This window comes from Poecilia reticulata, chromosome 22, assembly GCF_904066995.2.
Source record: "Poecilia reticulata chromosome 22, P_reticulata-male-v2, whole genome shotgun sequence".
Classification (NCBI taxonomy): domain Eukaryota; kingdom Metazoa; phylum Chordata; class Actinopteri; order Cyprinodontiformes; family Poeciliidae; genus Poecilia; species Poecilia reticulata.
The window spans coordinates 4293505-4316525 of NC_088851.1; the positions used below are offsets into that span (position 1 = coordinate 4293505).

General features: G+C 37.7%; 3 protein-coding genes across 5 annotated transcripts in view; 2 read left to right on the plus strand and 1 right to left on the minus strand.

The window, feature by feature from the left end:
- The first annotated feature begins 1030 nt into the window (after positions 1-1030).
- On the plus strand, positions 1031-3413 carry cfd (complement factor D (adipsin)). The gene is made up of 5 exons (XM_008398794.3): positions 1031-1169; positions 1265-1421; positions 1603-1744; positions 2635-2925; positions 3078-3413. Exons 1-5 carry the CDS (start codon positions 1112-1114, stop codon positions 3255-3257), a joined length of 828 nt encoding a protein of 275 aa, XP_008397016.2. The 5' UTR covers positions 1031-1111; the 3' UTR covers positions 3258-3413.
- A 122-nt stretch (positions 3414-3535) lies between these two features.
- Positions 3536-10625, minus strand: LOC103458166 (GTPase IMAP family member 8-like). Of its 2 annotated transcripts, XM_081602890.1 has the most exons (3): positions 9299-10625; positions 8339-9178; positions 3536-5693 (listed from the first exon to the last, which is right to left on the minus strand). In XM_081602890.1, exons 1-3 carry the CDS (start codon positions 9306-9308, stop codon positions 4993-4995), a joined length of 1551 nt encoding a protein of 516 aa, XP_081459016.1. In that variant the 5' UTR covers positions 9309-10625; the 3' UTR covers positions 3536-4992. The 2 variants fall into 2 exon arrangements, with proteins under 2 accessions (XP_081459016.1, XP_081459015.1); XM_081602889.1 differs by having other exon boundaries at positions 8339-10625.
- Positions 10626-10715: 90 nt separating this feature from the next.
- dnaaf9 (dynein axonemal assembly factor 9) overlaps positions 10716-23021 on the plus strand; it is a 28690-nt gene continuing 16384 nt past the window's right edge. For both annotated transcript variants that reach the window (XM_081602887.1, XM_081602888.1), the window contains exons 1-24: positions 10716-10900; positions 11650-11729; positions 11838-11963; positions 12064-12188; positions 13918-14014; positions 14789-14895; positions 14995-15072; positions 15325-15426; positions 16153-16208; positions 16294-16429; positions 17036-17117; positions 17442-17478; positions 17597-17681; positions 17757-17833; positions 17914-17958; positions 18098-18143; positions 18678-18789; positions 19047-19117; positions 19260-19307; positions 19429-19519; positions 19620-19723; positions 21038-21181; positions 22272-22357; positions 22484-22585. In XM_081602887.1, the coding sequence (XP_081459013.1) occupies positions 10845-10900; positions 11650-11729; positions 11838-11963; positions 12064-12188; positions 13918-14014; positions 14789-14895; positions 14995-15072; positions 15325-15426; positions 16153-16208; positions 16294-16429; positions 17036-17117; positions 17442-17478; positions 17597-17681; positions 17757-17833; positions 17914-17958; positions 18098-18143; positions 18678-18789; positions 19047-19117; positions 19260-19307; positions 19429-19519; positions 19620-19723; positions 21038-21181; positions 22272-22357; positions 22484-22585 (2093 nt within the window). In that variant the 5' untranslated portion in view covers positions 10716-10844. The remainder of the gene's footprint in view (positions 10901-11649; positions 11730-11837; positions 11964-12063; positions 12189-13917; positions 14015-14788; positions 14896-14994; positions 15073-15324; positions 15427-16152; positions 16209-16293; positions 16430-17035; positions 17118-17441; positions 17479-17596; positions 17682-17756; positions 17834-17913; positions 17959-18097; positions 18144-18677; positions 18790-19046; positions 19118-19259; positions 19308-19428; positions 19520-19619; positions 19724-21037; positions 21182-22271; positions 22358-22483; positions 22586-23021) is intronic.

Below are 23021 nucleotides of genomic sequence, written 5' to 3' on the forward strand. Positions count from 1 at the left end.
ATGTCCCATTCTCCTGAAGGCAGCACAGAGCTGCACCACCAGAAACCGACAGAAACACTGAAGAGAAGAAGAGCTATGATTAATGTAGTTACAGTTCTATCCATGTTTTAATGTTGCAGAGCTCAGTCGTTTTGCAAATAGTTCAAAGTTTAAACTGGCATGTTGTTCATCTTTTATCTGGTCATTTTGTGGAATATTTAACAACTAGAAAATGGAAAAGAATAATATTTTTTCCACTCTGACTGGCTGCTGTTAGGCCTACCAATTTTAACTTGAATGTTCATTACATTTTTCGTAGACGCCTGTGAAAATAATTTCTATTCCCATGGCTTTTTTGTTCTCTGGGAAATTATTTTTGATGATAAATACAGAAACAAGCATAAAAATCAAAACATCTACAATAGTGATAGTAATATTAATGATAAAATAATGGTCAGTGCAAAGTAGCCTGCAAATTCTTTGGTGGGGGGCGCTGAGGGACCTGGATAAAGGCTAGGGGGGCGCTGGCCCAAAAAAGGTTGAGAAACACTGATTTAGATGCTAGCGGCATTTTAGAGCTTCCAGAGTTCAAATTGTAGCTTTCCTGTCGGTGCACAATGGATAGTAGTAATATTCCCAGTGTTTCAGACTTGGAGAGACAGACTTAACTGCAAAAATTAGAGTTAGAGATATCCACACATGAGTTTGTGTGGATATTTAAGGAGCAAAAAAAAACGTAGTCTTGCTCCTTGTTTGTATTCTGCTGTATTTACTGGAAGAAATCCAGAACAAAATCTTCTTTTTATTTTATACACAGCTTAATAAATTGACTCCAAAACAAGATATCGTGTCCACAGTTCTTCATGTTCCACTAATGGGATTTTTGCTATGCTTGTATCTTACACAACTTTGAGGTTTTTCCTCACTGAGAAGAAACAGAACATTTCATCAGCTTTTCATGTTTTCCTGCTGTTCCAAAAAAAAAAAAAAAAACAGAAGAGAAGAGAAGGAATTCTGCACCCCCCTCCACTTCTCTCTTGCACAACATCCTGCTAATTTATGTTTCCTTTCTTTCGGGAGGAAGGCTTTAAAAGAGTCGTTTCTGGTTTTGGGGGTTAGTTACAACAGTACCATGGAGAAACAACTAGCTGTTGGGGTTGCTCTTTTTCTAATTGCCCTCATTCCCCATGGTGAGTTTCAAGACTTTTTACAGATTTACGTTTGAGTTATTGTTGTATTTTGAATAATTTTAAAAGCTATGAAATATGCTTGTAAATCCCATCAGGTGAGGGTATAATCGGTGGCAGAGAGGCAGTGCCACACTCTCGACCCTACATGGCCTCCATCCAGGTACCAGAGGGCAACACGCTGAAGCATGAATGTGGGGGATTTGTGGTTGCAGATCAGTGGGTGATGACTGCAGTACACTGTATGCCGAACGGGTGAGGGAACTTTCTTCTAACCACCAGACGAGCATGGAAGACGAGCATTTCTTTGTAAATGTTTACTGTCATTTGCGGGTTTTTTTCTTCTTGTGGAGGAATTTGCTCTGCAATTTTTAGCAATTACAATTATTTTGAATATTTGTTCATTTTCTTTCTCAATATCTTTGTCTTTGTACAGTGCAAATGGAAGGAGAGTGGTGCTGGGCGTCCATTCTCTGAGTGAAGCTGAAGATACAAAGCAAACCTTTGACATCATGGAGCTACACAACCATCCCGACTTCAGCATAGAAAATTATGATAATGACATTGCTTTAATCAAGGTAAACCTAAAATTTAGCATCAGTTTTGTTTGATATAGACTAGAATCAATAAATTTTTTTTACATTCATCAGGTCAAATACAGAAACATTTATTTTTTGATATTATTAGAAACATATAACTAAGAACTCCCATTTATGTTTTTTGGTCAGTAATAACATCAACCTACAGCATTTTTTGACGCACTTCCATGAGTTCAATACATGTGATGACATGTTAGAGCCATTGTAGATGGCAAAAAAAAAGTAAAAAAAAAAAAGTTAATTTCTGAGTTTTTTGGCAGATTGATCTCATAAATTTTCTAGAAAAAACTCTGATTTTCAAAAGTTGAACAGTAGATTTCCTGAAGTGGACAATTTTTCAACTTTGGAAATCATAAATTTTCTTAATTTTTTTTTAGAAAATTTCTGAGATTAATCTCAAAATTATATTTTTTTTCTGGCAAATTTTAAACTTTTGAAACTCAGAAATTTCTAAGTTATTTTTCTAGAAAATCTTTGAGTTGAAACTCCAGATTCCTGAGCTTTTTGGCAATCATTTCCTCCTTTTATCTCTGTTTAGAATGGCCCTAATATGCCATTATAAATTTATGCTTTGACATATAAATACAGCGATTCAATAAATCCTCACATTCTAGTTGTACTCAGAACAACTAGTAAATCTCTGTGTTGTAATATTACAAAACATCTATTTAAAATAATTTTAAACAACCATTACAAATGCATTTTTTTTAAATAATTTTTTTTTCTGGCTGACGTACTTAATTTTTTGTGCAACACTTGTCCAAAATGTAAATAAATGTAACATTAAACCAAAAAACGCATTTTGAAAACATAATTTAATCTCACTATGTCAAATAAAAACATCTAAATGTTTTGCGATATTTTCACAGTTGGACCGACCGTTCAACGCCTCCAATGCCATCAGGGCCGTCGAACTGCTGCGAGTGGGAGGCACAAACCCCGACACGGGCGCGGTGGTTGAGACGGCTGGCTGGGGGTCGCTGGACAACCTGGGATCAAGGCCGGACAAACTCAAAGAGGTGGTCATCGAAGTGATCAACCGAGCTAAATGCAGGCGCACCGACTACTTTGGCAGAAAGTTCACCAACAACATGATATGTGCCCACAAAGTCTGTCGAGAGGACTGTGTTCACTCTCATGCAATGGAAGACAGCTGTGATGTGAGTTGTAGTTTTTACCCTCCCTCCCCCTTAAATCAAAACAAAAACATTTAAGATTTCTTCAGTTACACAATTTTAACAACCCCATGATCTCCCAAAATTAAAAAAAAATACATTTAGCCACTCTTACCTGCTCATTTTCATTTCTTTAGGGTGACTCTGGCGGTCCTCTGCTTTACAACGGCATCGCGGTTGGCATCACCTCCAATGGAGGGAAAAAGTGCGGCCAAATTAAAAAGCCCGGGATTTACACCATCATCTCCCACTTCACCGAGTGGATAGACAACACCATGGGCACTCAGCCGGCTGCAGCTCCACAGGAAGCAAGTTAAAGGGAAACTTCACACAAAGAAACAGTGTTGAGCCACGAGGTTATGAATTCTGACTCTAGCACTGTGAATATACTGCAAACATGTATAATCTCATGAATTTCACCTGTGTATCTCACTTTTTTTAAAAACAAAGAATAAAGTTTTGTCACCGTTTCATGTTTGTTGCAAAGATATGCATGTCCATTCAACTTTTTTTTGCGTACAGATGAAAACAGAGGTGAAATTTTAAATAACGTTCAAATTGCTCTGCTGGCAACATGATACTTTGAGGACGGATTTCTATTTTTGTTATATGATGAGTCACTTCTTTGGTTTAAAGCAGTAGACAAAGTAAAAGAAAACCTGTCAGAGACAGAGACTTAAGACTGGCATGTCCTAGTCAAAGTTGATAGACACCAAAAAAGACAAAAATCTAAAGTCTTTCCTTTACAGTGCAAAATATTAAAAAATATCAAAGAATCAGAATTCTTTTTTTTTGCCAAGTACTGTGTGTTAAACCCCGTGATGAGAAGGAACACATAAAATGAGTTGATCAACATGAAAGATTCCCTAAACCACAGAAAAAGAGTAATGTGAGTTTGCAGTTATGGAGGAAAGCACCAAAACAGGACAAGTGATTTACATTCGGAATGATATGTTTTTATTGTTTGCTGTACAATGGATTAAGAAAAAAATCAAAAAAGCAATAAAAAGTACACCAGATAACTCTTCTTTTTCTGCAGATGTTTTTGAGGAATGCCTCTTAAGCAAGAATTATGTTTCTTAACAACCCAGATGTCAACAACACAATCTCAGAGTCTTGAGAGAAAGCAGAAAAAAAAACCCTTCCAAGCAAAGCAGACGTAAATGAGGAGCAGATGTACTTTATCATTCACTCCCTTCCTGGCTCAGTAGACATGCACACCAATAATGTGAGTTTTCTTACTTAGACAAACCAAACAAACCACCACCATTACATGTTTCCACATTTCTTCTGTCATTACAGGTAACTGACATTTAAAAAAAACTATTTAAAGTTGATTTTGGTGACATTTCCTCATTTAAAGATACATTTCTGTTGCTTATCCAACTTTTGAAAACCTGTTGGAAACCGGTAGCAGCTAGAAAGTCAAAAGGGCGATATTATGATGTAAAGCACTTTGAAGTGCCTTGTTGCTGAAATGTGCTGTACAAATAAACTCAATTAATGGACATGTATTTTCCAGCCACATCACCATTTTATAGCACAATCAAGTTACTGTTACCTTTAGTTGTTATAAAATATTATGTATTTGTCAAATATGATGAAATTTGACTTTATAGTTTAAAGCCTTGAAATTAGGTCTCCGTATCTTTAAAAACTCCTGCTCTTTCTGAAACGCGGTGCTAGGTCCACAACCAAGGGTTTTGCACAGTTGATTGGTTGCCATGGATATTAAAGAATTTCTGAAGTCATTCACGAAAGAATCAAAGCAACACACCAGGTATGTTTTTGATGAGGAAATAACATTGTAAAGTTAAAAAAAGTTGATTTTACCTAATATTGTTCCTTTAAAGAATTCATGCAATTTAATTGATCTTCCCTTTGCATTTTCCAATGCTATTGGGTTTCTTATAAGGTCAGAAATAAAGCTTTATCTATGCACAGCTTTGAACTAATATATATTTCTATTGGTAGATGGACCATTTTTTTTGGAACTTTACTCCAAATTTCTAATGCACAGCTTTTTTTCCCCACTTCAATACATGGGGGAAATTAACTATCTCTTAATAAATACGCTCCTTCTTTCCTCTCTGCAGTCACATTGTTTCTTTCCTGGAGCTCTTGTAAGGAAAACCTCTTCACCGTGTACGCTCGGTCCCCGTGCGACGCCACCAGCTTGTCAATCCCCGAGAGCAGCTCCCTTGTCTGGGAGTAACTCAAAGCACTCTGAGACCTTGTGACGTTCAGCTCGTAAAATCGGCTTCCACACTTCCGAACAAGACCCTGCAGGGTCGGGTGGGCTCTGGTCACGTAGTCGTTGATCCTCAGAGGCTTGGGCTGGTTGCTGTTGAAATGAACGAACAAGACGATGATGTGCTCTGCCACCTCCCGTCCAAAGATCCTCTGGACGTGTCCGAGCATTTCGCTCTCTCCCTGGGTGAAGCGGCCCACCTGGAGCACCAGCAGGAAGACGTGGGGTCCAGGTAAGGCCAGTGCCAGGCAGTCTTTCACCAGCTCCATGTTCTCAACCCCGTCTTCATCCCAGAGTTCAGGGGTGTCCACTAGAACAAACTGCTTCCCACCTGTGAAGATCTCCTTTTTCTCGCAGGATACGGTTGGCTGGGTCTGGTCGTGACTGGAGCTAATGAGCGAGTATAGATTGGCTCCTCTGTTTAGGATCAGCTGGAGAGCAGAGGACTTCCCACTGCCGGTGAGGCCCAACAGAACGACAGATATCTTCTTTGTCTTATCACCTCAAAGATAAAACAGAAAAATGTTACTGTCAAAAGAAATGCTAAGAATCTGATGAGAGAATAGAGATAAAGGGGAAAAAAATCCCATTGAACCAACAATTGCAGTGAAAAGTAAGAGACAATTATTAAGCATCACAAAAACATTAAGAGACATCCACTTATTCTTGCAAGGTCACGAAGAGGCTAGTGCCTATCTCTAGCGGTCATTGGGTGACAAGCGGGGTATACCCGATGACGCTTGTACCTGCAATGGACAAGCCAACTGTCAATTTCAGGGCAACACACAGAACAAGCTAACAGGCACACACTCTTACCTAATGATAACTTAGGGTGCATTCACACCAGACTTGATTAGTTTACTTTAATCCAACTCTAGTTCGTTTGCCTAGAAGGTCAGGTTCGTTTAGGGAGGTGGGAACTTGCAGTCGAACTCTGATCCGCCTACAAACCTATAGGTTCTGGTTTGATTTAAGTGAAGTGTAGCGGAGTTCCAATGCAAATATGAAAGCAAAGTGGACTGGAGATCACTCCAGAAGCAGGAAGCGGACTGTAGCACAGGGCATTGTGGGTAAATACAACCAAAATAAACGCTGGTGTCTAGCGTTAGCGGGAGAAATGGCTCATCCCCAACTGAACCGAATATATCAGACTGTGAAAACACCCTTAGAAAGATCAATCAACCCACTCTATAAACTCTTTGAAGGCCTAAGGCTCATCAGCACCTGTAAAATATCTCTGGTTAGATTAAGAACCCTAACGAAAATGTCAGGCATTGTAAAAATGAAACAAATTAACTTGAACAGCAGTGATCTTACACTGCTTTACATTTTTATCAGAGAGTTACCCTGACAAGGAATGCTTTTACTGCACACATTTTACACAGGAAAATCTTTGTTGGTGTACTGTAACTTCAGAATGTAAATAATTCTTGGCTTTTCTCTAAATAGCCCAAAGCAAATTAAGGACAGTCTAAATGTTTATAACATAGTATTTACAAAAATTGCTATGACATTTTAGCGATTGGAGTTGTTTTTTTTTTTTTTAGATGGTTTTATTTAGCTGTTATCTATTAGCTTCAACCTCCAGGTCCAACAAATCTGCATTACTCTAAGCAAAGATACCGAGAGTTAGCTACTGCAGGCTACATATTAGCTACATATTAGGTTACATATTAGCTACATGCAACATGTTAACTAAGCCTACGTTCAAAAGTGTTACTATGGACTTACCTAGATTTTTCACTTATTTGAACAAACTGTAACAGAAATGCATTGGTATGAAATCTACATTTGTATTTACATAGATGATACATTCTATGAAACTGAAGTCAGTATTGCCAATGCTCCAAAAACTCTACCCACCTCCTGAGCCTCCTTGGAACAAGGAAGTACTTTGACTAGAAATCACATTGGGTTCCGTGTTTATTTTACAGCTTCTTGATAATTACTGACACTAACACACCCTGTCATTTAAGAGTAGATCATATTTTTCAATTTGGCTAAGAGACCCTGCAAGTAGCCCCTTTTAAATCCCAGTGACAGTCTTTTTTTTTTCTTTAGGTTTCTAACTGTAGCCTCACACAGAAGCCTGAAAAGAAATTCAGTGTTAACACCCTCTAGTTGCTGAGCTATGCAATGCAAGATTTGCCAACCTTTTTTTAAATTACCCCTTGGTGAACTAGTTCCGTAACAACACCGTAATGACAACACGAACATCAATTCAGGATCCAATCTCTGTCTGGAAAACATCCTGTGAAAGTTGTTAGGATAAAAAAAAGCCGAAAGGGAATGTTGAAACATTTAGGGAGGGCTCCCTAAGCCTGATGCCTTCTAGAGGAGAGGTCATTAGGCAGGAGGGAAAGAGGAGCCAAAGTCATTTGAAAACATGGCAGGAGACACTGCTTCCTGTCCCACCTGAGACTTCTACAACCCTAAGTGGCTGCTTGTGCTTTTGCAGCTTGAGGATCCAAAATCCAACAGGGAGTTTCCCAAGACAGAAAGTTTCTCACTCCATGATTTCACCTTTTTTTGTATTGACTTATAGCCGATAAAAAATAATAATGTACTTTTCTGTGGTTTTGCTCTTTGGCATCTCTTGCCTGTCGAACTATCTCACATAGAGCGACCATATTTGGTCACTCTGTTTCGCAAAATGGTAGTGTAAATACTTTTTTCGCATCCCACGAGTGACATCATCAACCACCGGATGTTCCCACTGGTGCAAACCACGAAGAAGAAAACGACAAGAAACTGTTGGAAGCTTTTTCACAGCGTCAAAAGTGTAGGGAAATAGATATGATAAAGATGATATCGGTAAATAATGCCAGAACAGCAGTATTAATATCGGATATCGATATCGGCTCAAATTTTCAAACTACTGCATCACTCATAATTTCTCTTCTGTAGCTTAGAAAATTAACCTGTAACAATAATAGCTCACATTTTAAGTCAACCTGGACAAAATATACACAAAAATCTAAAATTATATTCAATGTCATAACAAAAATTAAAAGTAGCAGTTAATATCACAACTTTCCAAGTATTTTGGAAATTAAATAATATGAGTTTATTTTAGCTACGTCTCATAATATTCATACATTTTTTTTGTTTTTAGAAACGTATAGGAACCTGAGGGATGACTCTTACCATCAGGTGCTTTTGCCTGCAGCTGCAGCATGGATCTGTGGCTCATCATTGCCTCCTGAATATTCTCTCTGTCTGTTTCATGTTGTTTTTTTTCCTCTGCCTCCTTCCTTCTTTCCTCTGCATGTCTTCCCTTCAGGTCCTCCAATTCCTTGGCTCTTCTCTCCTCCTCTTTTCTCACCTTCTCCATAAAAACCTGTTCTTTCTCCTCCGCCTCTTGCGCCTTCTGCTTTAGCATGTTCATGGCCGAGTCCTCCACACACCGTCTCTTTGATTTCTCCAGCATGGCTTCCGTGTAACCGGCTTCGCTGTTTTCGCTGCGCACGTTGTTCACCATCTCGACCAATGCATGCAGACCGCCGCTTGCTGTGGACGACGTGATGCGACAGTATCTGCCGTCGCACACGTTTATCAAGTCCAGCAGGGTGTCGTCCAGCGTGTCGGTGACTTTCCCATCTTCCACAGAGAGGATGACCAGGAATCTCAAAGCCTCCGCTCCGAAGTGCGACTGCAGGATCTCAACCATCCTTCTCTCTTTCTTTGTGTAATAGCCGCCTTGGATCAACAGTAGGAATGCGCTGATTCCACCTGAGCAAGACTTGAAGCAGCCATCAATGATCTGACCAATGGCCTCATCTGGCATGTCTTCTTTGAAGTCCTTGTAGTGCAAGCTGATTGAAAGCGAATCCATCACCAAGTCACAGACTTGTTTGGATCCCGGAGAGCTAAAGGTAGACTGGAAACATTTATCTCCGGAGTTGTTCTGGAGCAAAGATTTCAAGGACTTCCATTCCTCCCCCATGGCAATGACTGCCATCACATGCTTTGTGTTGCTTAATCCGTCTGTCAAGCAAAGCATAGCAACTTGTCAGTCAGTGGAAGTGACACCAAGTAACCACATTTCAAAAGGGTTATTACTAAATTACGTGTTTTGAAATTAGAAATCAGAGAATATCAACTCACCTTGAGACATGTCTTTTCCATATGAGCCTACCTGAGTGCTGAAACTAGATACACTGGCTCCGTTGCAAGCAGTCTTCCTGATTCCACCTGCTCGTAAGGAAGTGCATACCAAGCATGCGTGTTCCACAGAGTGTGGCTCTTCCTCGTGCCTGTGAACACAAAAGAACTTCCATTTTAGCCCAGGACAAATCTTTCTACTTGTTACATTGCTTTGCAAAGGTATTCATACTCCTCAAACCTTTTGACTTGTAAAAAGACACATAAAGACAGTTATAAAGTCAGTCTTTTTTCTAGGATTGGAGGAGTTATATCCTAGCAAGATCTAGAGAAACTCATCCATGCGTTTATCTTTAGGTGTAATGATTTCTGCAACAGTGTCCACACTGGTCTGCCTAAAAATATCAATCTGCAGTTGATCCAGAACGCTGCTGCTCACGTTCTCACTAAAATCAGGAAGGTACAGCACATCACCGCAGTCCCAAAGTCCCTACACTGGTTCCCGGTAGCTCAGAGAATAGAATCACTGAACGGTTTAACACCACAATACAATTAAAGATCCGCTGTTGTTGTATCAACCTTCTAGACCTCTCAGGTCTTCTGGTTCTGCTCTGCATCCCCAGAAACAGAACCAAAAGTGGAGAAGCAGCATTCAGCTTCTATGTGCCACAAATATGGAGCAAACTTCCAGAAAACTGCAAAACAGCCAAAACACTGAATTTGTTCAAATCAAAGCTAAAACCCCACCATCTCAGAGTTGCCTCTGATTAGTAATAAGTAATATTTGATGTGCATTTGTTTGAATATTTTGATGATGGCATTTGACAAAATGTAGTGTTTAGTTGTTTCATAATTGATGGCTGTATGATGTCTTTATTATGTAAAGCAATTTGAACTGCCTCGTCTCTAAAATATGCTATACAAATAAACTTAAATTGATAACATTCGAGGGATTTTATTGAGATTTTCTGCATTAGACATGTGAAAGAAGAAAATCGAGCAAAGACAGTAATTTTTTCTTCTAAATTCCTACAAGCCATTACAAAACATAGGCTAAATCTAATAGCAGATATAATCAGCTATGTCTGCATAACACGAGAACTTTTGTTTCTTTGCCAACGAATGATATCAGCAATTGTTGCACATTACTGTGGGATTGCACCATCATCCGCAGCTGATGCCTGCAGCTGGCAAAAGGGCCCCTTGAAGGAACATACCACAAAATAAAAACGGGGAAATTTATGTTTAAGTTAATCAACAATGCTCTTTTAGAATTAAAATTTAGGGTTAATTTGGAACCATTTGTAAAGTAATTATGAAAGTGTGAATATTAATAATAATAATTAGCTTTTTTGAACACGAAACACCAAGAAATAAACCCATTTCCTCCGTCTACACCCCCGTGCTTCGAATGGTTCGCTCCGTTGCTATGCCATCTTGTGTGGACTTTCTCCAGGGTGATGGAGAGAAATATGTATTAAGTCGGCCTGAAAACGTTAAAACCCAACAGTGTTCGCTTGATTTTTGTGCTCTGTGACAAGGCACAGCTATGGCCGGTATACGCAGAGTAAACGGGAAATTGTCCGGAGTTAACCCCGCTGTCAGGTACAGTTTATATCGAGTTGTGTTGACGGAAAAAAAAGCCTCGCTACAGCTGTCAAGCTAGTCAGGCTAACGTTAGCTCCAACCGCTGTCCGTTGGAACTCCATTAGCATTGATGTTAATTACTGTAAACGCTTATGTGTGTATAAAATGCTTGGCTAGCATTCTCTAAACCCAATGATGCTTTAAACGTACAAGTAAAGGCACCTAACAGTAACATAAGAATATTTACTTGTTTGTATAGTGATAAAAATGTATTTTAAGTAAATGTAGAATTGTAAATAATAAGTATTAATCCAAAACGACACTGAGAACTACGTCTTGTAAAAAAGAAAAATGGTCATAGACTTAAACTTTTTTACATGTATTTTATTAAGATTTTATGTGATAGACCAATAAAATATAGATAATATTTCTGAATATATATATATATATATATATATATATATATATATATATATAATTTTATTTACAAATACAATCTGGAAAGTGCAGTTTGCATTTGTATTCAGCTTCCCTGTGTCAATGCTTTTTAGAACCATCTTCAGTCCAGTTCAGAATAACTTTATTAATTTGTAGTACATGCTGATGGCTACAGGTAGCAAGGATCTTCTGTAGCCATCTGCATTACAGTGTACCTGCAGAAGCTTCTGACTCAAGACCAGCTGTTCGTCTAAGAGTCTCACAAAGAGAATGTTCGTGGTTGTCGGCAATTTCTGCATAATTAATAGCTTTTGTATTCTTTTTTACAGTTGCTCTCGCCTGCGTCAAGTTCAAGCCCTGCTCTGCGAAGGAGACTCAGTCACCCCTGATGGCATTTTGTGCTCTCTTGGTATGTAAACATATACATACATTCTGGTCCAAGGTTATATTGGCTCCATGTCTGATTTTGCAAGAAAAAAAAGGCTAACAAATTGTAACATGTTTTTGACAAAAACAGGAATAGACAGCAGATATAACGAGGGATGCACAGAGCTGGCAAAATACCTTTTCTATGGGCTGTATGAACGGAATCAGCCAAACCTGGAGCATGCCTTTGATGACTTTCCTGAGGAAATGCTGGACGGTGAGGTTTTTTTTTTTTTTCTTCCTCCCCCCCCCAGTCTTGTTTTGCTTGTTCTTGATTTAAATCTGCCTTTAACTCATCCGTTGTCTTGACTTGTCAGACGTGATTCTACTGATAAAGGCAGAGTGCGTCCAACTCTACTGCAACCCGCTGAACTACAGTTACCTGTTGCCTTATGTGTCACACTGGAGGAACCTGCAGCTCTACTGCATGACGGAGGCTGAGGTAACAACTGTTTTGTTCCTTGAGAGATCTGGCATTTGTGAAAGTTTTCTACTTCCTGCGTCCTTAACGTGGGCACAGATGAACCTTAATAGAAGTTTTAAGACTTCCTCATAATTCTTCAAAGGTTTATTAGTATGAATAATAGTTTGCAGAAGTAGGTATAAATGAACTCTTAACAAATAAAATGAGGTCATATCAAAAATTCCGGATGAATTTATAGAAAGATAAGCATTTCAGAGAGCCGTTCTTTAAGGAGGCAGTATTATGTAAAATTGACTTTGTTGAGTTTTGCATCATGTTATAATGCTATTCCCTCATCAAAAACATACCTGGATTCTTTCATGTATATTTGAGAAATCCTTTAATCTCCGTGGCAACCATTCAGCTGTGCAAAACGCCAGGGTGGATCTAGCTCAAGACCTCCCTTCTACATAATGCAAACATATGCATGAAATAGTGATCCGTATGATCACTATTTCACTACTCATTTTTGCACATGCCAGTTAATGTGAAATATCTGCACATAGAGGTACATAGTCTATGTTTTGCATTGTTTACATCATCCCTAGCATAAATGAGAATGTTGCTACGTTGCCAGTGCATTATGGTGTCTTTTGGTCACTACTATCCATAAGAAAAGTGTGTTTTCATTTTTCTGGCCTTTTTGTTTTGTTGGAAAAATGGCAAAACGTTTAGCTGCTGAGATTGTGGGACGGTTAAAGACTGGCGTGAAAATACATGAGCCAGTCACTGAAGCAGCAACCCCATTTCCTTTCAGTTTTTATTCTGGTTTTAACAGAATAGGATAAATATTTATTTCCCAGTAGAATGGAAAATGGCCTCTGGCACGCCAGACAGACTGACAGGAATTTTAAAAAGAATTAAATAAAAAACAAAAGAACCCCCCACAAGACTCAAATCCAAACAAATTAGCATAAATATTTGTAAAAAAAAAAAAGTCACATCTTAAAGCTGTTCAAGCAGGAATAGACCAGGAAGTTTTCATGAACTGAAAAGAGTAATGCTATCATCCTGTGCTCTTAATTGCCCTCGCTAACAGTTATGTTAGCCAGTAAATTTGTTTACAATTGCTTCACTCTTATCATAATAAACGACAAAGAAAAATGTTCACAGTCAGGCCGATTGTGTCGGATTTGTCGTCATAAAACAGTTTTTGAGCTTTAAATATTCACATCTGGAACATCCTATTCTGTTTGTTTACCTCAGCATGCATGGGAACAAATGGACAATTTAAAAGTAATATTGAAATCAGAAGCAATAAAGACACCATAAAAATGTATTTTCCTCTAAAGACCCGCAAAACATTGAACTCAACTCACATAATTCCCAAAACGACAAATTGTCAGAACATACAGTAGCAGTCTGGGTCCATCAGGCATTCAGCTGCTTACTGTGAAGTATTTGACTCTTTCCATATCTGTCATATATTTCTTTCTTTTTCGACCAGTGTGCCCAAACTAGTGTCAAAACCTATTCTTGGATCAGAAATGCATAAACATGTAGAGTTTCATCTTTCAGTGACCAATGGTTGAACTGGGTGCTGAATAATATCAAACCTTAGAGGAGGCAGAACAAAGTTTCCTCACAGTCAGACCCTGATAAGGACATGAACATTAGTCATGGGAGTTTTACTCCAAAAAAGCTGATATCTAATCCATTCTGTGTCCTCTAAATTAATGTGCTGTAACTTTCCCACCTCCCCTGACAGTATGAAGACGAAGAAGCAGCGGAGGAATTCAAAATCTCCAGCTTTGTCACGATGGTGCAGGACTGCCACCGTATCGGAGTTGCCTACAGCTCCCAGGGTACGCAGCTTCACATTTTAATCCCCACGTTCATCAATGACACACATGCTCAAAGAGATAACATGATCGCAGCCCAAAGTGCCAAATTTGTATGTACTTTATGTAACGCATCATATCAAAGGTGAGGAAAATGTATTGCCTATCATGATATGGACTATTTTATGTCACAACGATGATATATATCATGGTTATGTTATACCACAATTAAGTTTTCAGTCATTCTTTGAAAAATCTGATAAAGCAAAATAAAATATCACTGCTTACTTTTTCCAACTTTCTCTTGAAAAGTTTTTGAACCAAACTGTCAGAAATGAGAAAAAAGATATTTTAATGCATCGATATATTTGTATCAAATAACATCGTTTTTTTGTTTTTTGTTTTGTTTTGTTTTGATTTTCCCCAACATTACTGAAATGTACTAAATTTTTAACATTGTACCAGTGCACTATTGTTTAAAGTTGTTGAGCAGAAAAACATATTTTTGCAACTTGCTGCTGGGCATAACATACCTCGGGTCAAGGGCAAAGATAAAAGTAATTTTCATTAAATTTAATTCCCCTTTGGGATCAATAAAGTGTTTGTGAATTGAACTGAAGTCTAGGAAAGTGTCCTCAACTGCATACACGTATAACGCGAGAAGGCGAGTGTGATGCGTTTATGGCTGGGAAGTTTTGTTTTGATGACGTAATGGGTCAGCAGTTTGGTTCCATCTGATTACAAAAGAAGTACAAACAACTGTACATTAACTGTTATTGGTTTTTATTTATATTTTAGGGCACATCCAGAAGTTTGATGTGTTTATGGTGGAGAAGTGGCCCCTGATTCAAGCGTTTGCCCTTGAAGGGATAGGTGGTGGAAGCTTTTTTACCATCAAATACAAGGTACGCTCATATCAAAGTCAGAATTCTTATAGTTTCCAAAAAAAAAAAGGCAGAAAATGTGATGTTTTGTAGCTTATTCCATGTTTTATGTAATTATAGATTGTGGATATGAGTGAGAAGCTATGGCAGGTTTACACCAGACTCGACCCAGTGTCCCTGGATCATCTCTTAACAGAGGTAAAACAATTCAGCTTCTAAACAAGGCATTCTTTAACGCTACCTAAGAAAAATATAAATCACATCCCAGCTCCAGAAAATATCAAAACTTGTTAATTTTTGATATTTCAGTTTAGCAATAATTGTTTTAGTCGAACTAAGACTTTTGTTGTTTTTTTGGTGTGTCAACTGTCACCTTAAGGATGTGAAGAAGAGAAGAACATCAGTTTAATTTTATGCAGTGAGATTAACACCTTGCATGTTGGATTTAAGGACCTGGGAATCTTTGAGAAGCAGTGGAGCAACTTCTTCTCCCGCATCGACCTGGAGAGTCATCTCTCCATCTTGGATCTGTCTGAGGCTCAGGCAGGAGAGGTGTGTTAACGACCACTTCATGCTGCAAAATCAGTCTTCAAATAACAGTAAACCTCCTTTTTAGCCTTTTATTAATAAGTTTCAGATAGAAATGTTGGTTTGCAGTTGAGTTGAGAAAAAATTTTAATCTACTGAAAACACTTTTTCCCTTGTTGTATTATAATATCTATGAAGTCACACTGTATTTTTAAAGGCAAAAATTGGAACACAACTGTGGTCCAATCCACTTCTTTCACTTCTGATACCAATATCTAAGGTTTAGTATCAGCCGATACGATACCAAAAGACGGTGCTGGGTTGACTTAAAATGTTTTTTTTTAAACACAGACATAAATGTACTGAATTATAAATTTACTAATTTACTTGGTCGAACATGTAAAAATAAACTGCAACAAATCTTCTTTCATATGGTTCAGAAAGTTTAGTTATGAATTATAAGTGTAATGTAAAATAAATAATAAAGCTTGGCGTTGCTCAGAGAGCACAACGCATAGAATTAGACTGACTAGATCTGCCCTTATGGATCAGGCACATTGTCATGATACCCAATGTAGAGTTTTTTTCAATATCGGGACCGAAACAGATATTATCGGATCAGTGCATCTCTAAACACATCCAGCTGTGGATGTTGTAGCTTTAGGCTTTAGTATTGTTCCTTAACAATAATTTCTGAATTCTAACTCCATATATTTGTATGACGTAAAGTGCATTGTCATTCTTTCTCAGGCTTTCCGCACTTTCTACTGTCACGGGCTGATTTCAAACAACATCTCAGATAAAAGGTATCTTTATAACATTTTATAAATACTAAATGTTTTGTGATTAAAAAAAACATACCATCGATTGATCATTTTGACTGCGTTTCAGTAAAAGTCGACAGCCCTTCGTGCTGTTTGGAAAGCACTCCTCCTCTGAGGACCTGGAGAACATTTCCTTCAACTTTCCCTCAGAGAGTCATCAGGTCCGCAACACTGGACCTCAGGGCTTTGCTGCCAGACACATGGTGAGAGGCAGCGACACTCTGCACACCAATGGACCTTACCAAGCTCCGCCCAGAAACACCCCTCGAAAGTCCCACATGGCTGCATGTCTCACAAACAAAGCCTCGCGGAGCTTATTTTCTATGTGTAAACATGGCGTCTTTCATTTCGACTGACTCTCTGCAGAGTATTTCTGAGTCGATTAGTGTAGCATTTCTGCCAGATTTTCAAAAAATATCAGTCACGACAATGGACGGGGGAACCAACAAGTTTATGTCATCTTTTTTTCCCCACTGACGGTGGATAACCATTCTTTTTCGAGTCCCGAAGCAAAAACTCTATGCCGGTCTGCTAGTCCACAATGTACATTAGCATGTGTTTACTACTGTAGCTTGTGTTTGTGAGACGGTCACGCACATGGTAGCTGCGCTGTGACGTAAAATGGGCATTAGCCAATGAAACTCGGCCCCTGTGGTAAGGTCCATAACCACACTAGTCTGCCATCTGTCCAAGTCAAGTTTAAGACTGCGGCGCTATCTGGTGATGTAATGCAGAACAACAAGTGGTGTTGCACACCTCTGAGTTTTCCCCAAATGAGGTCGTTCTGTTTCTGTTTGTGTCTGTCTCAGATTCTACAGTGTGTGGCCCCCAAAGGCCCTTTGTCCTGTTCACGAACATATTTCTTTGGGACTACTCATACCCCGTATCTTGGTGAGATTAACTGAATGAAATAAACAAATCTCTTATTCAATATTGATGAAATTTTGGAATCTGTTTTTTTATTTTTTTGCCAAAAGTGATTTTTTTTTTTTTGGCTATAAAAGCGGTGGTGCAAAATCACAGTTTTAATTTTTAATTTTTTTTTTTTGTAAAAACTTGATTAGTCGGATAAAATCCCAAATATTATGGTGAAAAGTGAATTCAATGCGAGCTTAAAGAAACCAGTTAAATGTGGCATATTATGATATGAGAGCAGTAGTAATTATTTTTAGCATTTCTGGTGTTTTTATTCATGAACCTGTATTTCTCTCGCAGGGATTCAGATGACAGAGCAAAAGAAGACCGACGTCTTGTAAGTGTTTTCATCTTTCATGCTCAGTTTCTCTCTTTAGATCTTCATGCTGTCTTCTGTTGAATATTTCTGAATGTCAAAAAGTTGAGTTTTGTTCCGTTTCTTGTCTTGTTTTCAGAGTAGCGTCACAGATTTACTCTGCTGTGGTTCAAGGGGTCTTGTCTGGAATAAAATGCTACTCCAGTACTTCCAGTTTTGCCAAGGTTGGTAGCGATCGCCCTGGTTTTCCACCGTTCGCTATAAGACGAGCCGATTTCTCATCAGGAAATCTGTTGTAGGCTAAAGATGATGCGGTGAACTCGTTTCTTCTGGCGTTGGACTCGATGGATTTAGGCCACTATTGCACTCTTCTCAGGTAGAAATATACTAACATGGTTGCTGCAGTGTGACAAATACAAGCCTCCATGCTAAAATTCTTACCATGTGTTTTTAAAGGTCAAAGTGTGAATTCAGCATTCAAGCCACAAATAATCGAGGAGTGTAGGTTTTATCTCTTTTAACTCGTCATGTCCAGATATTTCGTTTCAATTTTTTTTTCTATCAGTTGATTGTTTTTACAATAACCTGTTTAGGAATATATACCATAGAATCTAAAAAGCTCATTTTCTTCAATTTTCAGTGGAATTCCTCTGACTGACCAAAGCAGCCGTTATCTAGTCAAAATGGTAAGTTAGAGAATCATCTTTTTTTTAGGCTTTCAGCAAAACAGCTTGTCTGTTAGGGATGTGCCAAAAACAAAATCAATTCACATAAGAATCTGGATTCTCATTTACTAAGATTTGGAATTGATTTAAAATGTCCGAACAGATTAAATGGAAAAAAATAAATAAAACAAATCTGCCGTCAATTGGCCCCTGTTTTGTAACTACACCATGGCAGCCGGTACTGGAACATATGTGTGTTCGGTTGGCACCACGATAAAGAAGAAACTACAAAAATGAATGAGATTCAGCTGGCCCGTCTTTGTCGATGGTAAACATTTGGAATTTTTTTTTTTTTTTTTACGGAAAGCCCAAGATAACTACAAAAAATGGCTAAAAACGTCTGAATGTAAATAGCAACTTCGTGCTGATCCTTTGCACAACTACAGATTGAAGCAGAAATCATAATGAATCAAATTGTGACCCCAAAAATCATATTGTGTTTTTCCACCTGTATTCTTCGCCTCTGTGTTTGTTACTAATTGCGCTTTGTTAAAGGCTTCCCTGATCGTCAGAGACATCCCAGACCTGCAGGAGAACAGGGGAGAGTTTGGCACCGTGCTCTACTCTGAATCTTTTCTGGAGTCCAGCATCAACATTCAGCAGAGAGGTACAATATTAGATTAGATTACACTAGATTAGATTGTGTCTTATTAGAATAGATTACTGATTGAATCCACAAAGCAAATTAGATTTATGAAATAAGCAATATGAATCCAGAGGCCCAGAGTTAGCAGAAAAAGACAAAAGTCTCGGTGGAACAGCAGAGTCTAGTCTAAAAATAGCTGTGTTTCCTGCATCAAGCGTTGGGTTTGTCATTCATCTTTTCCTTTCTTCTCTCTTGCTTTGCTGATTATGCTTCTGTAGATGGCACTGTGTCCTCAGACAGCTGCTACGCCATCCTGACTGCAAATGTTCCCCGCTACGCCTGCTGGCTGGTGTGTGTGTTTGTGTGTTTTGATGAACATACATCCCTGTATAATCTAAAAAATAAAAAATTGGCAGTGACTTGTTTTTCACTTGTGTGTTAATATATTTAAAAAAAAGGCTTTTTATTGTTTTATTGTGTTGGTTTTTTAGATGGAATCTGACGTCAAGCACTCAGAACAAGCCCTGCATCTCGCTATGGTAACTAGACTACTTTCTTAGGTTACTTCTGTTTTTTACCCCCAGCCCGTTTTTACTATGTGAACCAATGTACAAGAGATAAAAATCAAACAAAAAATGCTTTGTTCTGTTTTGCAAACAGAAAGAGGGTGGCAGTTATCTGGGAGATTCTCTGACTGAAGCAGATCCTGCTTATGTGTTCTCTGGTGGCCAGCTCTGCTCACCTGAGGAAGGTGAACCTCTTATGGAAGACTTTCTTTCTTTTTGTTTTACATTTCTGTCCAGGTAGTTTTAAACAGTTAAGCTAAATGTCTGTTATATTTGTAACTGCAGGTAAAATCAGGTTTTTCTCTGAGGGACTCCTGTTCATCCACTCTCAGTTTGGTTGCATCACTCTCTCGAAGGATCACATTCGTAAAATCATCTTTTATCTCCTGGTATGCATTTTTATTATTGACCTCTCCGTTACATTCCAAACTGTCATTACTTACCCCTTTCAACATTTTGAATTTTTTTTTTACCTTTGTTGATTAACAAAAACTAGGGATGCTCCAATACATTTTTTTCACTTCCGATACTGATACAGTTTAGTATCGACCGATACCGATACATAAAAGCTCCTTTTTAAAAAAAAAAAACACATACATAATTGTACGGAATTACAAATTCATTTGATAACTCTGCACCAGTGCAGCACACTTCACTACACCAATAGCTTCACAAGATTGGGCAAACATGTAAAAACAACTGTCATTTGTTCAGTCAGTTAAATTAGAAGTAAAACAACCAATGTAAAATAAATAGTAAAGAAACTGAAACTGACAAAAACAATAGGTTGACTATCTTGGTAAACTGAAACAAACCTTTAAAATTGTTAAAAAAGTGCAATTATGAATTCTAAATATAATGTAAATTAGATATCGGGACTGATCGGTGCATCTAGTTACAACTTCATTTTCCAGAGAAAGATTGCAACAATTGGAATGACAAACAAGATAATGCAAAAGAAAACAATTGAATCGCAAATACAAAGAAATAAAAATGCACCAACTACGACATAGTATTAAATAATGATAAAGTGTCTATTAAAAGAAAGTGGATTAAAAGAAGGCGGTTTTATCAAGCTTGGTCACAAAAAGTAAACAAAGTTTCACATAGTCTACCCAACTTTGCCACTGTAAACAAAATTGTTTGGTTTTGTAACTGAGAATTGTTTTAATGTTATGTTAGATGTTATATTAGATGTTGGTTTGTCCAACCCTTGGGACTTTTACAATTTGTATATTATTTAGTTTTATATGGCAGCCCGAGACAAATGGTGCCAAACTGTAAAGTGGAAGAAAACAAAATACAGTTTTAATCATATTTACTTGGGGAAAAAATTAATTTGTTTTTCATCCAATCACAAAAAATCCTCAAAAAAGAACAGAATTTTGTGGCTGAGACGTGGCAAAAGTATTAAGACTTCAAAGGGCATGAAGACTTTTTTTTTTTGTAAGGCGCTGTATGCTTATATACATTTTTTAAAAGTTTGCTGTTCATTATTGACTTAAAGCTTATTGATTTCAATGCTGGAGGTACAAAAAAGTTGCTGTGAAAAAAGCAGTAGCACACTTATAAGTTTTGTCTGTTTTTCCTGTTTTGTCACACTTAAAGGTGTCATCATGAAGTATTTGCTCTACAAGGGAACAAATACCTCACAAATTCCTATTCTCTGTTACATTAAGTGTGTGTGTCATCTTTTTTGCCAGGACTCCTGCAGTGTGGGCTCTTTGTTTGTAGAGTACGAGAGCAGCCTGTTCCCACACCTTCCGTTCCCTCTGCACAGCTCTGATCAGTGTCTGCTCTTTGCTCTTCAGCCTAGATCTAAGAGCTACAAGGCCTTTTTTGCCAAGGTGAGACATCGAGTCGAGAACCTCTACAGCCGTTTGCCGGCCCTGGAGAAGTTGGGACGTGGTTCATTTTTAATGAAAAACTTCAAATGCACAACCTCTAAAGGAAACCGGAATTATCAAAGACAGGAATATCACTTTAGAGATGTTATCTGAAATGATTAATCATGATGAATCGATCATTGAAGTAATCACCAACTCATTGAGTAATCGATTAATCATTAAGTGGACAAAAAAAAAATACATTTTGCATTTAAGATATGTTTTACAAATTAACAATTTAAGCACCTTTTGCTAGTCAATAATTATTCGGTAATCCAAATTTAATCTCCAGATTGTTATATATTGATATTAAGTCGCACAGAACGGACTGAGCTTTTTTAATGTTGGCAGGAGCTTTTTTTCTTAAACTCCAGATGTATCTTTTGCTGTAAATGATCAAATGTTCACTAAAGGAATGCTGCATTATTCTATTTTGGGCAATAAAATGTTTATTTTCTTATTTAAAAAATAAATTGTGCTGTCTTTTAATATATGTATAATACTCTACAAAAAAGTCTTAATTGAAAAATCTGCAGTGTGCCACTGTTTTTCATCTGATTAATCATCAAAATAATCAATAGATTAATCTGTAACTAAAATAATCAGTATCCCTATTCTGAGATTTGTTGGCATACACTCTGTAGTTATGTTCGTTGTGATATTTTCCTATATCAGAGAAAGCAAATCACTTGATACCCAAACTTTTAGATATACTTTTGTTACTGACTGGGTTTACTTAAAAATTTTTGTTTTATTTTAATAACCAAATTGCTATAGCAACACACATTAACCAAAAATAAAAACTGAACTTTGTACATTGCAGTGTGATGAAGTCCATTTTGGTGCTCCACAATAATAGACAAAATTGGAATTGATTCTGATTAGTCTCATCACCATGATGTTATAATCAGTTAGTAATTTACAATGTAAATCTACATTTGTAGCTTTTAGCTTAGTCCACTTACAGGAAAATGTTTGGAACCTTTTCCTCGTATGCTTATTCAAAACATAGACACAGATCAATTTCAATAAACCTTTTTCCCTCTTGTAGGTTTTGCCAGTGTGGAAAGATCCAGAAGCTGGATTCGGCTTGCAGCTGTTGGACCAAGAACAGCTGTCCTTGAACCAGAGAAACATGTATGAAGGTTTCTGTTTTCCAGTTATAACCAATATAAAAATGTAATTGTTTAAAAATAACTTTAAAATGATTTATTTCTGTCTAAAAGTTGCAATGTAGCATTTAAATTTTTGTTTTTTTCCCAGGCACACCAGAGTTCAGAAGCTGCATGACAGCCAGGAGCCGCCCGTTGCTAAGCGCAGAGACAACCTCAAGACTTCACACTCCAAGCTGCCACAGCAGGAAATGTTAGTACTCACAGATTGCCAAACTGCATTAGAGTGGCTCTGACATGGACGCTGCAAGTAGTAAAATCTGATGCTGGGATTGCTCAGCTATGAATAAGTTTTCTTTAAATAGCGTTAAAATCTAGTTTATTTCTTTTGACAGTGCTGACCGTGTGCATTTAGAAGGTGATTATTTACTCCAGGGCATGTATAAAATGTGTAGCTTAATCAAGAAGGCGAGCATATTGAAATGAGTTTTGCCACATTACAGCCACAATGTTCAGTGTAATTGGTAGAATTTTTATGTAAGGGGCCTAAAGAAGTGAAGAAGAAAAAGTCTTCATGGTTTTCAAGTTTTTATAACAGTAAAAATCTAAAAAGTCTGGCTGGATTGCATTAACGTACTGACAGCTTGAAGAATGACCTTTTCTGTAACTACAGCTTTGCACGTTTTACA